The sequence below is a fragment of the Trachinotus anak genome, unplaced genomic scaffold, assembly GCF_046630095.1.
Source record: "Trachinotus anak isolate AG129_WGS33_773 ecotype Australia unplaced genomic scaffold, CSIRO_AGI_Tana_v1 ptg000001l, whole genome shotgun sequence".
In the NCBI taxonomy this organism is placed as follows: domain Eukaryota; kingdom Metazoa; phylum Chordata; class Actinopteri; order Carangiformes; family Carangidae; genus Trachinotus; species Trachinotus anak.
In genome coordinates this window covers 7,365,944-7,382,424 of record NW_027273852.1, presented here as the reverse complement: position 1 = coordinate 7,382,424, position 16,481 = coordinate 7,365,944, and the positions used below count along the sequence as shown (strand labels likewise).

General features: G+C 42.6%; 1 protein-coding gene across 7 annotated transcripts in view; it reads right to left on the bottom strand.

Moving 5' to 3' along the window:
* The window catches only part of fmnl2a (formin-like 2a), a 50,980-nt gene extending 38,278 nt beyond the window's left edge, over positions 1–12,702 (bottom strand). For 3 of the 7 annotated variants that reach the window (XM_071469183.1, XM_071469101.1, XM_071469525.1), the window contains exon 1: positions 11,881–12,702. In XM_071469183.1, coding sequence (XP_071325284.1) covers positions 11,881–11,994 — 114 coding nt within the window. In that variant the 5' untranslated portion in view covers positions 11,995–12,702. The remainder of the gene's footprint in view (positions 1–11,880) is intronic. The other 4 variants (XM_071469440.1, XM_071469358.1, XM_071469021.1 and 1 more) reach the window with 3 other exon arrangements.
* Between the last annotated feature and the right edge of the window lie 3,779 nt (positions 12,703–16,481).

The following is a 16,481-nucleotide window of genomic DNA, read 5'->3' as shown; positions in this document are numbered from 1 at the left end:
AGACAAATCGCACAACTTGGACAAAGGTGTAAACTGTTCAGCTCCGGTTGACAACATCAGAGTGGCTCTGCTGTGAGGCTGCAGTTGAAACGTCTCACCAAACCATGGTGCAGCTAAGGTATGCCGTACTCGACCAGACCTTCAGTAACTATGACAACCAGTAGCTCAACTTTAACCGCTGCTACAAATATCAGCTTATGTCAGTGCTTAGCTCACATCAGGTCTTGAGGTTGAAAAATATGGACAGAACCTATTAGTGCCCATGTGTCCTCTCATTAGGCAGCTTGAGTCATAAAAGGAGTGAAAACAGACAGCTGGCCCGGAGCCCACCAACCACCCACCACCTTCCAGGAGGTCTGAGGAGACACGGCCTTCACAGTACAGCTGGCCAGAAAAGCAAACACACGGCCCACAGGACGGACCTGTTTTAGTTGCTAGTGCTGTGAAAAGATGTGGACTATGTTGACAAGGCCGAGAAGCTATCCATTCGACTGGGGATGAGTCGAAAATGGAATATTTTACAAGCCTAAGCGTGAGAGCTGACCAGTGTGTGGTGGTAGAAATGAAGACCTGAAGACATCTAACCAGGCCAACTAATTACCATACTGAAACCAAACGAAACTTAAACTGTGCATGTGGAAAATGAATACAGGCACTATAACACTTTGCTGCTGCGTTGATGAATGTTCATCCAACCGTTTCTTTACTGTTGTTGAATGAAAAAGAACTGTTACAGACTGAATGTACAAAAGCAAAGCAAGTACTTGCACATATTGAAAGAAATTCTGAATAACTTCCCGCCCTCTTTGGTAACTGTGATTGACACACGAAGTCATTTATATAATTACGTTCAAATTCATGGCCATTAATTCATGACACAAGCGGTAGCAGTGCAAAGGGAACTGAAAAGGTGCACTGGACATAAACTAGACTGTTCAGTAAACCCCTGTTTTTCACCTAATAGCCACATCTTGACGAACTAGAAAAGTAAGGAGTGTGACGCACTGTGGACAAAAACTTACAAAGCAAAGTGAAAAATCTGAGTTTTTAAAAGTCAACTCACTTGACAAAGCTCAAATTCTCATAGCCCTGCTAAAGCATGGTAAGAAAAACTAACTTTCCTAAAAGCAAATGACTGAAATCCAACCTCCTCTGATGTACTTATACACAGCAACAAGAACAAGAGACAGAAACTGACTCTCAGCCACGCAGCCTCCGGTCAGATATCTTTCAGAGCAGGGATTGATTTGTCCTTGGGGACTTGGGCTGCAACGAGTTTGAGACACACCCACGTTCTCCTCTTACTTCTGTCCTTTTCCCTGCTAATGCATCACCATCAAAAAGAACGCCAGTGTTCCTGACCAAGCCAGCAGATGCAGTGTCACTTGATCCAAATCATCAGAACTGTTTTCGCAGGTCTCATAAGCAAGACGACATGAGGTAAAAATCTAACTAACGACCTTCACAGATCACGTCTTTCTGTTCCAACCTCAAATTTATTCATTACTGTTCATTAAAATGTCTTTGTCTTTATAAGCCAACATTACAGCCACCACACCACATGCCACAACAAGACAAAACCCCTGACTGCATCACAAATTGATGACTAGTCATAACAAATTTTTGTAAATTGCTCAATACTCCGGAAATGACTGGATGCTGTAGTGTTCTCTCTCGATGCTTGCTTCATCAGTCACTGGGGTGTTTAATGTTTACAGGGCATTACCACAGATATGAGACTGGCGCTGCAGGCTACTCTCTAAGTGGTAAAGCAGCTCCCCAGGTGTACAAATACGTGATTGACTGCACAACTGCATATAAATGTCACGTTCCATTTACTTCTCTTCTGGTTTACCCAGCAGGGAAGTGGAGGAGCCCTGCAGCTCAGGCCTATAAGAATCAAAATCCATAGTGGAGGTAGTGAGCGATAAGGAAGAAAGGAGTAAGATGGCCCTGAGGTATGTGCTATCCAAACTGCTCCATCCTCCCCTCATTAGCGCAGTGTGGATCCGTAATCCTCGGCATTCTCTGGGGGCACAGGTGTCCCCTGTCTGTCCTCAGATTAGCTTTGTAATCCCCAGGACCCCCTGCCCCTGCTCAGCAGCCCGCTCCATCAAGACAGTAGTGTTTGTGTTTGCGGAGCTGTTCGCTGGAATGCCTCTCGACCTAATGGCGAGTTCAGATGTTCGAGCCCGGCCTCTCATTTCTTACCCCCCTTACAGGCGCATTCCTACGAAATTCTTTTCATTTACCTCAGCCGTGACGACTCTATAATCTTAGATACACCATCTGTGCGGCTGGAAGAGGCCTTACATCCACCAGTACGAGCTCATCAGCCTCTATCAGCTATTCTTGCATCCCTACTGTCGTCAAACCGCTTTCTGAAACACCCTGAGAGCCATGCCACACACCATACTGTGTATATGATTAATGACACTGTGAAATCGACAGCGATATACGCAGACTACAGCAGCTGCAAGTGGGAGGAACCACATTTAACTTCCTCTGTGGACAAGCTTCAAATGTGAGCGAAGAGCCAAGCTCCTCTGTCTCATATCTGTTGTTCAATAAAGCTCAAGAGAAGACATTTAAAAATCCATAACGCTTAACTTGGCTGCATTGTGGGTAAAATATACAGTAGACTGCAAAAAGTCTATAGTGCAAGGTTTCTGTTGTGGGTAAAATCACTCTGGCATGATACAGAGCGTCTTTCACGCTGGACATTATCCAAATACCGGAAACATTATGGAGATGGTTTGGAGCAGTAGGAAGTTGTCCAAATAAAATAAGTGATACATGAAGACAGAGGAGCTCTTGCCAGGCCAGATGTTGAGATGTTGTGAAAGTGTCTGGACAGAGGTGGAGTCCGTGTTCTTGTTCCAGCTCCACGATAGAAAAGAATATGAATCAGAAAAGTTGTTTATCTAAAACATAAACAATGGCTCTGGGGTGTGTAAATGCAGCAGGTTATAGAATGAAATCATTGGTTTACTTGACATTTTTGTTATATATTTGAAGAAAACACCTACAGAAAAAGTTTCTACGTGAATTTCAGTAGGAGGCAGTGGGATGAACAGGAAATCTTTGAGCTCACAAAAAGGAGGCGGACTAATTTAATACTGCTGCTAAGTATAATCCTGCAGAGCTTTTAATCTATCCGCTGTTACTGGTAACGACAACAGGCCAACATTTACAACCACACACTCATCTGCAAAGGTTTTTATGCAGTAGTTTATATTGTGTTGTGTTGTGTTTACAGTGGTCACATTTTTAACACTTTGTCACCTTTTGGAAATGTGATAAATGAATCCGTCTTTGCCTCTGCAATTTTTTGGGTTTTTTTTTTTTGTGGAGCACAACACTGTGTCCTGTGTGCAAATATAATCAGATGTATTCTAGCCTCATCACACTGGAATTGTTTCTGTGGTGCAATATGTCTCCTCCTCCTACTCTGACACCACAATCAAACAACTGCTCTTTTAATACAAAATAAAACAAACTGAAACTTTTTCTGCCCTAAAGTCTCCAAATAGGAGAATAAGGGTAGAAAACAACTCCGGAAACTATAAGAGACTCAACATAAAGTTTAAGGGTGAAAAATAAAACTGTACTGTTTAAACAACATTTCACAAACAGGCTTTACAATTAAAAAAAAAAAAAAATCCAATGCAGCATGAAATAACAGACTTATTTAAGAGATAAAGAGCTGTTTCCTGGCTTATTGTCAAATGTGCACTAATAACAGCCATAAACATCTGCACCCACACTGAAAGCCGTGTGCTTTCTGTTTGCTCTCGCTGATATGGAAAACTATCCAGCGAGCTTTACTGGTGCTTGGAGATATCAAGTTATCAAATTTTTGCATGTTGTAGCTAGCAGCTTTAACACTTTACTGACTCGGAGCACACATGACCGACTTAGTTTCTTCTTCACTTTATCTGTGCTCCTGGGATAGTTTTGGCATCTCTGCTACCATCTCTGACTGAATGATGATTGCCAATAAAAACCCCAAAAACCGCCTCAGTGATTTCCCTCACATTCAAAAACATCATCCCTCCAACAAAGAAGAATTTATCACAAAGAGCTCGACAGTCACTTCCTCTAATGAGATGATTGATGCCCTCTGAACTACAGATGCCCAACACAGAAATGTGCTTTCTGTATCATCCAGTGAAGAAAGGCTGAATGGGAGCTTGATAACACATAGAAACTCAAGATTGTGGCTCACATCACTGCCTGTATGTCAACAAAAGAAAAAAAGAAAAAAAAAAAAAACAGCAGGAAAGATCAATCCCGAGGGCCTGGCGGAAGTGCATCAAGCAGGGCACACTGCACACAGAGTGTGTTTGGATAGTGCGGATAAAGTGCCAACCTAATGACCGATCTGAATCTAATCTGTCAGAACTAAAACATCCACCTACAACCTTTTCACTCACTAACTAATCAGTCTATTTATTTGTCCTGTATTGTGACTAATGAGCTTGTTTTTCTACAGGTTAATCATTGAAAATTACCTGCGCTCCTATGACTTTGATCCCATAATAATTAATTCCGTGATCTGCTGTATTTTGCTGGAGAATTATCTATTATGTGTTTTTAACCAAACAGCAGCTGAAGCTGCCACTGTAGTAAAAAGAAACAACAATAGGTTTTGTGCCAGTTAAAACTCTAAATAATAACACTGTCAAGTCTATGCTTTGGCTTTTGAGTTTAACTTGGAATACATAATCATTTAATCCAAACCCTAAGCGATGAGACTATGGCTTGTCCACTCTGCTTTGGTTTCATGTGGGAGAGCTGGAGTGAGAGGCACATCTTCAGTCCAATAAAAGCTGATACAGACTGCTGCATTGTCTGCAGCTGTGATGGGCCTTATATCAAACTCTGGCAAAGAGCAATGAAGTACATTCAAATGCAGCCTCCCCGTCCTGCTGGGCAGATATTAATTCTGGCAAGTCGTTACCCGACAAAACCTGCCTTTTTGACTCTGGCAGCTTCAACGTGAAAAAGTATTCAGGAAGAAAAGCTTAAGAAGAAATGAGACTAAAGTACACTGCTGGGCTTCCCAACAGCCAAAGTATTAAAATGCAAGTTACAGTCAAGGATATGAACAAGGATTTTGAACAAGGCTGTAAAAAGTCCAAAGATGGAAAACATGTAGCAACAACTCCAGAACGTCAGCTGACAAACCATGAGTCCTCTTTAGAGAAGTCTCACAGATCCACCTCATTATTAAGTTACAAAAGCTACATAATGGGGGTAAACTGTTTATTGTCGTCATTGGTACATTTCTCTTTGTTTTTGCTTTTCCGTAATACTTTAATATCCCTTGGACAGCACTTTGGGCAGCTTGAGCTGTGTTTAAATGGGCTTTAAAAAAATGAACTTTACTCACTTACTTAAATAAGCCAACAGATGAACCACGATGATGATTCAGCCTAAAATCAAACTGTAAACATGGCTCAAAGCTCAAGGCTGCTAAAAGAGAATGACAACAACATCATTGTCACAAGATAAAGGTGACCCTGAAGCCACAACATCACCCATTTGTCACAATGACATACAAATTTGAAGGATTTTCCGGACTTGGTTTCCTTGAGCATTAACACATTTTTTTCACCGTCCACAAAAAAAAAAAACACCCACTCTTGTGCAGCACTTCAGCCGAACAATCTCACTTTAAAGCACAGCTGGCACTTTGGAGCCTGGACAGAACCTGACCATAATGTACTTCTCCACAGAGCTGGAACTCCCCTGGTCTTTTGTGTAGTCCTTGGCCTGGTCCTGTCGGACAACACTGGCAACTGACTGTGTCCCATATGAAAGGCCCAGGCTAGCCTTTTACAAACTGCATCATCATGCACCTGCTCCCTTCACAGGAAGACCTACAGCAAAGAAATTCATAGCCAAGAACAAACTCACCAACTCCAGATCATTGTCTGAAACTGCCATGGAAACACAGCTGATAGCTGACATTCAGCACAACTTTTTTAAAATTGTCAAGCAAAATTTTGCTCTGATTCTTCTTTAACTGAGACACGCTATTTCTATGCCAGACTCCCGGGACTGTTTTAATCAGGTATGATCATACTAAAAACCCTCATTTTAAAGTCAATAAAGTTTGGTCAGTAATCTAAGTAGCCTCTGCCACCCACACAGCACTGAAAAATCAAACCACCCCCAAGTGTGCAGATGTCAAAACTGCACTGAGAACAACAACTCTGACTGAAGCCCCGGTGGTTTCAACTCAGTGGTGCCTGCAAACACCCAAAAGACCTGTTCCTACATAATCAGCTGACCCTCCGCCAGCCAGGCAAGGTGCCTCCCGGCTCCGCTTCGGGGTTTTGAGTAGTTTTTGAGTCATTATGGCTCAACACTGCAGCATCACACATCCCCTCTGAGAGCCTGCAAAAGGCCAGCACACTGGATTCTGGGTCTCATTGCTCATGCTCGGCTCTGTTACAGCTAATTGGTTGGTGAGCATCCTGGGCACAGCAGAAACACACATGCACATACGTAAGCATGTACACACACACACACACACACACATATATATATATTTGAGTATATGCGGTGGTCCCTCGCAGCCTGCCGGGTCTGGGTCCAGTGCCAGGCTCCGTCTCGGGCTCTCCACAGAATAAAGAGTGGGTCTGTTCCACTGGCCTGCTGCACGGGATCCAGCCACTGTTCACCCTCTGCTCATCAGACAATACCCATTGTTCTACTTTTTAATGAAGAAGAGTCAACATGAAAAAACTAGGAGGGCAAGATTAGTCACATCCTGGGTGTAGGAGTGTGAGAGATGAAGGGGTCACTGTCTTCACACAAGCAGATGACATGCTAAGAAATGTCTTGTTCATTGACATACAGATGGGTGTGTCTTTTTAAGGTGCTGAACTACTCCACATGAATGCATATTAGCAAAGATTCTCTATGTCTATGTGTAAGCAAGCATCTGCATCTCTTATGTTTCTATAGTTATTTATTCAGATTTTCCTATAATTCCTCACCTATCTGCATGTAGAACACACCTACATGTCTGTATGGGTGTATAAACGTGGAATTACAGCTGCTGGAAACCAGGTAGATGAAAGCAGCGAGACTGAACTCAAACAGTAAAGTTGCAGGCAATAAAATCAAAACAAGTAGCTCTGTCAAGTTCCGAGGAACTGCAGAGTTAGGTAATAATTGACTGTGTGTTTGTCACTACGAGCAACCACTTGTTATTAAACCTTGTTTTTGACCTATTTTTCATATCGCAGTATTGATAAGTGCAGCTTTAAACAGAACTTCAGCCTGATTTTATAAACTCTGTTCAGTAAGTATAACTGAACACTGGGTAAGGTTTCAGGTTGAGCTAGTGTGCAGGTAAAACAAAGTGCAGCTACCTTGGACCTGTCACCGTGACAAATTAGACTTCAGTTGGACATGAAGGCTGCTCGTGATTAATCTGGGGAGTAGATTTCAGATTGCAGTGCCTCACAGCACAAATAACAGCAGCTAGTGGCGCTTCAGCAGCCTTTAAACAAAGCAGCTTAGATGTAATCTGGGCAGACTATTGAGAAGAGTAGCTGCTACAACAACAGTTAAGCCTATAGCCTCCATATGGCATTTCAACAAGTAATGGCTGTTAACTTCTCTGCTTCCATGACGGCGGTGACGATATCCAGCAAACACCACGGTCCTGAGATTGAAGTGGATGCTATCCTGGATGTGGGTGCTGTTTAATTTGATGTCAACTCTGTGGTTTAGCTGAGGCAGAGGAGCAGGCATGAGGCCTGAGCTGCATTCCTGTTAGACACAGTCATTTTCCTGTGGTTCGATGTGAAGCATATAGACCGGCTCACGCTGTACATGTGACTCACAGAGATTGATGGCAGTCATTTCACATGCTTTCAGCCAGTGTGCCCTAAAAGACTAAGAGACAAAAATGCCACATTGAAGCTTTGCTTATACTTTCTAATGGTTGGCGAAATGACAGCATTGGATTGATTAGGCAATAAGTGCGGAGTAAATTGATCTGCCAGAATATTGGTATGACCGGCCATAAAGTAGACTCACAGGGATATCAGCATCGAGCTGAGCAGAGTAAACATTAAGACGGTTGTGCTAATACTAGCTCATCTTCATGTGCAACCCATCCTCTTCTTGTAGACTTGTGTCAGTAAAACTATGGCAACCACAGAAGAGGTGCAGGCTCGCAAAAATGCTCCCAAGATCAACTACTGATCCGTTTTACCCTGGATGCTGTATGGGAGAAAGAAAACTACAACTAGTAACATTCCCAACAAAGCAGCCAAAGCAAAGAGAAAGCCTTTAACACACACACACACACACACAAACACACACCGCAAATTGCTTATGGAAAAAAGTGAATGAATTCCTGTTTACACCCGATTAGAAATCTAACCCTCCCCTTCAGTACTTTAAACAACGAATATTTGGGTTTAATCTCCACCTAACTTCACAGCCAAGGTCACATGTGAATTAGCCTCTCTTATCATGGCAGAGGCCTTGCATTACAATTAGCCTAAGTCTATTTCCAAGATCAGCCCCTGGCTCCAGGGATTCATGAGACAGAGACTTCAATGGGAGCTTTTCTTTTAGTAGAAAATGCCGACTAAGCCAGCAGTAAACCCTGATTTTTTCCAGAGAGCGGTACTACAATCGTACAGAGCCAGATCCCTCTATGTGACTAGCAGAAAGCCAAACCAACTGAAAACACTGATATGCAAGCTGGCAACTGCTGCCATGATACCACACACACTGTCTCCCACTTTGAAGGGGTTGAAGCCAATTAAAATTACATTCAGTTAGGTTCAAATTTTAACTAAAGCAAAACCTTCATATGGACTGAGATAAATCAACTGACAAGTCCATGGAAATTGTTCTTCATGCCGTAAAAAACTTAATGGAAGTGAAAGCTTCTTTTGTAAGAAAACCTTTAAAAAAACAGGGTCGACAAATATGACATCTGTGACCAGACACAACCAATATTTAAAGGATGGGTGTTGAACGTCAGTACAGTTTGTGTGAAGATCACTAAAAACTCACAAGTATCCAATGACGGCATTTAAAAGGTTGGTCAGGGTCATAGCCTCATATATATCTATTATCTGATCCAATATAATTCCAGGTTTACATGAGGTTATTTTACACTGTACTTTATTCAGGAAGAGCTCTTGTCAGGCTGCTTGTGTTAACAACGTTGAACACTGATGCACTGGTAAATGGTGTTGGTATATTTTGTCAATAGAAACCTGCTTAAATTCCTCAGTCTTTGGTAAAAAGAAATGCATTGTAATAATGTGAAGCGATAATGTAAAGGATTATCAAACCCTGGAAGTATCCAACCATGTATCATGTTAAAAAGCAGCAGCACTATCTTCTGATGGGCACATTATTTGTACGACTAAGAATCAAAACTTAATCAACCAAGGATCTGTGGTAATTTTCTTTAGAATTGTGTAGGAATCAGTCACACATACAGTATGTGGTCTGCTCAGATGATAAAACTCACGAGTCACTGTCTGAAAGGAGGCACTGTCACAGCACACAGCATAGACCCCGATTCAGACACTGTTATGTCCCTAATAAGAAATTCAAGCGTGTTTAGAGGTGAGTGCTTGAATGTGGTCGCACACAGCACAAGCCTTTATTCCAAACGGTTCCCTACTGTGATCCAGGGTTTTCCTGTTGATCAAACCTGTCAGGAAAAAGGTGAGGGGAGTCTCCAGTTCTGTACCAAGTCCAAAATGTGAGAAATTTGATTTATTAAGGAGGGAACCGGTGAAAAGCTTCATCAAAGCATCGTGGGCATTAATGTGACAGCATAAAGCTTATCATTTGCAGTCAATATCAGAAATGATGAATGAGTATGTGAAAGAAGTGTTGATCTGCAGCCAAGTGCATTTTAATCTTGATCCATCACTCCTGATAACCCCTAATATGCTGATGAGTCAACAGAGAGGTATCATCCTCATCACGTGCCATTCAAGCTGAAGTGAGGTCATCAGAGTCACACAGTGCCACTCACTCGGGCAATCAATGGAGCCAACTGCCATCAGGCACGGCTGAGACACATTAGGGTTTAAATGGCAGTAAATAACACTAAATGCTGTGATTATAGCTCTAAATTCTTCTAATGCTGGAGGGCTTCCATCCCGCCAAGAGCTGAGGCATCATGCTGGCAGCAGGGAGGAGCAAGGGAGGGAGCGGGGGAGTTCCTGACATGCTAGGGCATCAGCTTTTCTGACAGCCGGCCCACGAAATCCTCAAGTTAGACAGGTAGACTTTTTTTTTTCAAAATTCTGGAAAGCATAATGAAGATTAGTTTTGTAAACCAAACGTATGGATCCTAATCACTTTCTGATCCCTGACATTCACCACGCAGTGTGTGTCTGAAGAGGGAGAATCCTCCTTGATACCCAGAAATTGCAGGAAGTAGGTGATTCTAACAGCAGACGTGATTAAGAAGAAGGCCCAAATCCCTCAGCGGTGTGACGTCAAACCTCCTAACAACCCCAGAGTCTGCTGCCTCTAGCACAGAATGAGGTTCATCAGTGTCTGACAAGCAGCAATCACGTCCCAGCACAACACTGTGACACACAGTGATTTGACTTCCACCTAAACTTGATCCACTTTTTTTATAATTGGGCTTACAGGCTAAAAGATCTGACATTAACATTAACATAAAAAAAAAAATCTTGCTCAAGAAAATATAATAGATTAAACAGTTTTGTTGTCCTCAAGTCAGGTTTACAATCACACAGCTGTAAGTCCCAGTCAGATTCCTTCTCCTGAGCAGCTAATGTTTATGAGAGCAGTAGGCCGGGCAAATATCACGTTTGACCCACATTTTGCCAGCTCTCAAATTTCACCCTAACTTCACTGTTCTTCTCTGCAGCCCTTTATTCACTGACTGGGGAGCTGTGCCCTGGAAATTCTCCTGATCAGCAAAAAAAAAAAAAAGTGATTTGTTATAACAACGACCTATATAGCAATACTTTGTGGGCCAAGAGAGCAAGATGAATAACACTGTAGTACTCAGGCACTGTACGAACCTACCAATTACCCACAAATCCATTGACATGGCGGTGATACAAGTGTCTGTATACATGCGACAAGTCAAAAGTGTTGCTCAAAAAAAGCATGATCTTAATGTGTCCATTGTGCACTAGTGTCTGCACCATTAATCAACCTGTTAGCGCTTTAAAGTCGGGAAAGTCCTTCAACACCAGCCATGCTCAGCCTTCACTTCCAGGTAACATCTACTGTTGACACTGACACTTTATGGTGTGTAAGGATGTTATAAAGGACACGGCCACTTAGAGCCTCTGCAGTGAATCAGTGACTAGATTCAAAGCTGGGAATAAAACCAATAAGTTGGTTATGTTATGACTGAAGGTGTCTGATTGGACTACACATGGAAATGTACAGAAGCACTGTGGCTGCTAAATGAGGAGACTGCTGTGAAGACATTTTGCATTTGAGGTTAAGGGATACAAAAAGTGATATTTGGTCTGCTTCAGCCTGGTGTGACAGAAAGTATAAAGGCATTTATAGATGAATGAGAAACTTCAGCAGATTTTTAGGATTGAAAGATAAGAAAAGCTAAATATGATGGCTGAGAAACTGATGCAGATCTTATATACAAGGAAACAAACTTTTTTCTTTTTTTTTTTTTTTGAGGGGGGGGGGGGGGGGGTCGGAATATTTTTTTTTCTGACCAACAAAGAAAGGATCAGGCGTGCTGGACAAACAGAGGACCAACCTACACACAGCTGTCCCGTCCCAGGACACTTGAAGCATGGAGGGAACAAAGAGAAGACAGACAGATAAAAACTACTCTCTCTCTTTTCCTCTCTCTCTCTTTCTTACCAGAACGACTGCAAATCTTTCCTCCAGTTCACCTGATTCCGGCATGGGCAGCTTCAGAGGCATGTTGTGTCCTCTGGGATCAGTGTGTTGGTCCATGCTCCCTGCGTTCCCCATGTTTCCTCTCTGACCAGAAAGTACAACTTTTTACCCTCACCACCACGTCCACTCGAGAAAATCTCTGCACGGCGAGAGAAAAAGAAAAAAAAAAAAAAAAAAAAAAAAAATCCACACGCCCTTTAGTTTTGCTCGGTCAACCTCACACAGGCTTCCTCACAGGTTCGATTCCCGGTCACTTGTTCAACATAAAGCACATGTGAGGGAGGCAGCATGAAGCGACGGGTCCGAGCAGCGGCGGCGGCGGCAGGAGCGGCAGCAGGAGCGGCGGCGGCAGCGGAGCCCCCGGTGAGGCATTTTTCACGGCAGAAAGAGGAGACCTGGAAACTTCACTGGATCCACACGGACCTCTCTTCGCTGTTATCCGTATCTTGCACAATTTCGGCTCCACTCCCAGTCGGTAGTAATGACGACGAGCATGATTCACGCTTATTGCAGTCCCCCCCCCCCAGCCTGTTAACAGTGAGTGAGCGGAGCTGGCTTTCCTAATCCCTCCACTGCTGACCAGCTAGTTAAGGAGGAGGGGGTCCTCTCTCTCTCTCTCTCTCTCTCTCTCTCTCTCTCTATCACACACACACACACACATATACACTGTGACACCACACACACCGCGGCTGCACACACTCTCATCCCTCCCTACAATGAGCTCTTTCAGGGGGCAAGCCTCCCACTTCTTCTTGGGGCGTAGCTCCCAAAGCCGTAACTAGGGAGATGATTTTTTTTCTTTCTGTGTTGCATTGTGGTACTTTGAGTCCATTGTGACACACAACAAACTTATGTCAATGGCGCCCCCCCCCCCCCTCACCCTCCACCTCCACCCCCCCTCTCCCCCAGGGCCCCTAAGCGGGAGGTCTTATCTCTTTATGCAGCTACATGTGGTGATTAAATGGTTTGATCCAGGGTTTAATTTGCTGCATTTAATGTATTGATTTGTTGATTATAAGACCATTCCAGTGCCACCAGATGTTCAACTAACTATTGTTTTAAACATTTTCCAGAATAGCTTGTGGGTGTGCAAAACAGCAACTCACAACTGGGTTCAGTCATGATAAGATATGATTGTTATGAGTTACACCTGTGTTTGACAAGTCAACGTGTCCGCTGCGAGAAAGTTGTGACTCCATAACTTAAACCTTGTCAGCTGTAAGGTTTTGGTCACTCGTTTGTTAATAACTCTCACTCATGCACATTTATTATGTTTCGGGTTAGCCAGGCTAATCATCATATTAAATACTAGATTCCCCAGATTGCTTGTGAATGTGAAAACATCTTGACTTACAGCCACTGTTAAATACGCTTGCTGTTTGATTGCTGAAAAATGACTCCATCCAGCCACTCCTTCCAGTTCCGCCTTACCTTTTTCTCAGATGAGATTTGGCAGGAAAAGCACAAGTGTAACTAATAACATTACACGTGTGTCCTCTCCCACATAAGTGCCCAGTAGGCCATGACAGTAAGATAGCAGACACAATACCAAGACCCTGAAACTAGCACAGCTGGATGCAACGGAGCCATATGGCTACACCTGTGTCTGAGGAGTTAAAATGTTTAGTAAAGTCCACACACCGACTCTGTTGTTTGAAACAGCATGATTCGAGTAAAGTAAATGGTATAGAGCCTTGGGCTCAATAAGTACAAATATGGTGCTGTTCGTTCTTCTTCTGTCTATTGTGTGTGTATCTGTTAGTCTGGGTGATGAGCTGCTGCATGCATTTGCTCTTACAGGAATAAATGAAGTTGCATTGAACTGAACTGCATTTGATTGAACTGAACAGCTGTGAAGTGTTGTAATAATAATCTTAGTTTACATTGTGTACTTTTCCACTGAAAACACGAGAAGTACATTTCTTTTAATTAACTAAAACTATACTTGGAGAGAAGGTGTTGTTAGTTTCACTCCTTCTGTCTCCTACCCTAGTCTCTAACATTTCTCCACAGACAAATATCCTTGGGCCAAACCTTTTTAGCAAGTACAGTTCTTTACACCAGGCTGTATCTGAAGGTGTCTGATTTAAAATATACTGGAGGGTAAATAAGAACAATAAAACTACAATTTTATGATAAAAACAGTAACAGTCAGACAATGTTTATTCCCCGTCAAGATCTTCAACATACATCAGTATGAAATCTGATCTGCTGGCAGGGTGGGGACCACATTACACACAGGAGGATGACGTCAGCATGCAGAGATCTGGAGACGCTCCAGAGGTTCTCCAGATGCACAGTGGTTTCATTCATGATGTTCATGATGCTGGACTGATTCAATAGGGGAGGGTGTTACATCTGAGGTTAGCTGGCAGGACACATTGAGGATGAGAAATACAGCTGACTGACCTCATACGATCATTACGTGTCCCAAGTTAAGTTGATTTGCTCTGTCTGAAGACCCCTCCTCCCTGTGTTGTGTACATTACATGTGTTACCAATTATTGGATTTTATTGGTGGGACTACTGACAAAGCAATCCCACGATATGTTCTTCTCAGGTTCAAAAATTCTTTATCAGTCTACCATTTTTTAATTTGTGTCTCCTTCTGGTTGCTTCAACGTTGAAACTCAATCCCAATTCGCTCGCTCAAATTAGTTTATTGGAAATGGCCAGCGTACAAAACCTGTTTATAGGCATACCAACTATGCAGGGGGTGGAAACCACAGGTAACCACCTGAAGAGGCCTTCAGGTGGTGGTAGAAGCCATATAGCAAACACCTGCTACATGACAACATCCTTTGCAATACAAGCAACGGCAAAATGCTGGGTCCTGCTAGCTTGGTAGCTGCTAGCCTGTAAATTATGTAAATTAGGGGAGGTGGCCAGCTCGATCCCCAGGGGGCCATGTGCCCAGCCATCAAGCCTTTTTCTTGAACCAATCTGCTGACAAAGTAAACTTGCTCGTAGTTCTGGTCTCTAACTTTAGGGGAGAGTGCTGCATGTTCACACATATTGACCAAACTGCTCCGGGGCACAGGAATAAGAAATGTGAATTCTTAAAAAGGGTTGGATTCTCCTTTAAATGCGCAATCCATGATTATATTATGGTGTTTCCAGCCTCAAAGCATCTGGTGCAGAAAAATAACAGACTCAAACTCTAGATGTTTGTTATAGAAGCCTGTAGGGGACTTAAACCAAATGATCATTTTCCCGCACATGTATGTGTTCTACAATTACACTGGACTTGACTTCAAGAATATGACTCCACTTCCAACACGAAGTATTATTTAAGTAAAAATTAAAAATGAAATGCAGTTATCCAGTTTGCATTTTCATTTTCACATACTCATGTGGGCACTATTGCGTTAAAACGAAAACTGAAAAGCTGTTTGACATTTCATCTTCAAAGACTTCACCTGCTCTACAGTGACAATATTCAAATACAATAAGCAAACAGCGACCTCAGTCCATTTGTTTACATTTATGTGTCACTACACTCTGTAGGGGTCAAAATGAGTCAGTCCTCTCATCAAGGCAGGTCATCAGTGAAGACGTCACTTCCTTGTCTCTTTGTCTCTGGTGCAGTGGCAGCTGCTTGTTTCATCAGTCTTTGTATGACACTGTGTTTTATATCAATGCAGCTCAATGGAAATCTCCAGATATGAGATTTAAAGTATTTTAAATGTATCACAAAAAGTGATAAGATGGTGAGAGACAGGAGTCTGGTAGTTATTCTGATCCCAGTTCACAGCAGAGATGCAACCAGCTGTGGGTCTGATTCTCCTCAGCTCAGTCTTCTCCTTCTGCAGCTCCTGCTTGATCCCTGACCTAAATACTCCCTTCCTCTCAGTCAGCAGGGCCTTTAGATCTGGAATCTATTTCATATATAAAATCTGTAAAAATGATATCAGGCTGATATGTATTTGATCACTTCTAATGATGACTGCACATACAGTAAACTCGGAGAAGCAAATCTAAATAAATGCAGGTGAAACAACACCTGTAACACTTAGAGTCACTCAACAATCACTGTGTTAACAGGTATTTGACTGATAAATCAAAGTTTAGGTGTGAGCGCACACAGTGAGCTCACAGCACTGGGCTCCTCTCTGAACTGCAGGTCTGTGGTGACAGGACAGAAGTACTGCTCTGTATCTGAAGTGTCTACAACACCTAATCAGCTTTAACATGATACGTTCCTACCATTTAAACATGCATTTTCTTGGAGATCATGTACACAAATATGAAATCGTGACGACCGTATAGTTTGAATATGTTTTTTGGTGTGTGTGTGTTTGGGGATTTTGGCTGCTAAAGATGAGTAAATATGCCTCCAAAATCTGGTAACTGCTGCTGATTTTTGTACGATTTTTCAAAATATTAAGACGTGTGTGAATTTTTTTTTCCACAGACTCAGTCACACTAACTGACACACCTTCAAAGTAAAGAAAAGTCTGCAGCAAACATAAAAGTCCACCAGGTAAAAAAAAAACACTCACCTGCTTTGGATTTAAGAAAAAGCCCTGAAAACAGCAGCTGTGGTCGTTCTGGATTCCAGA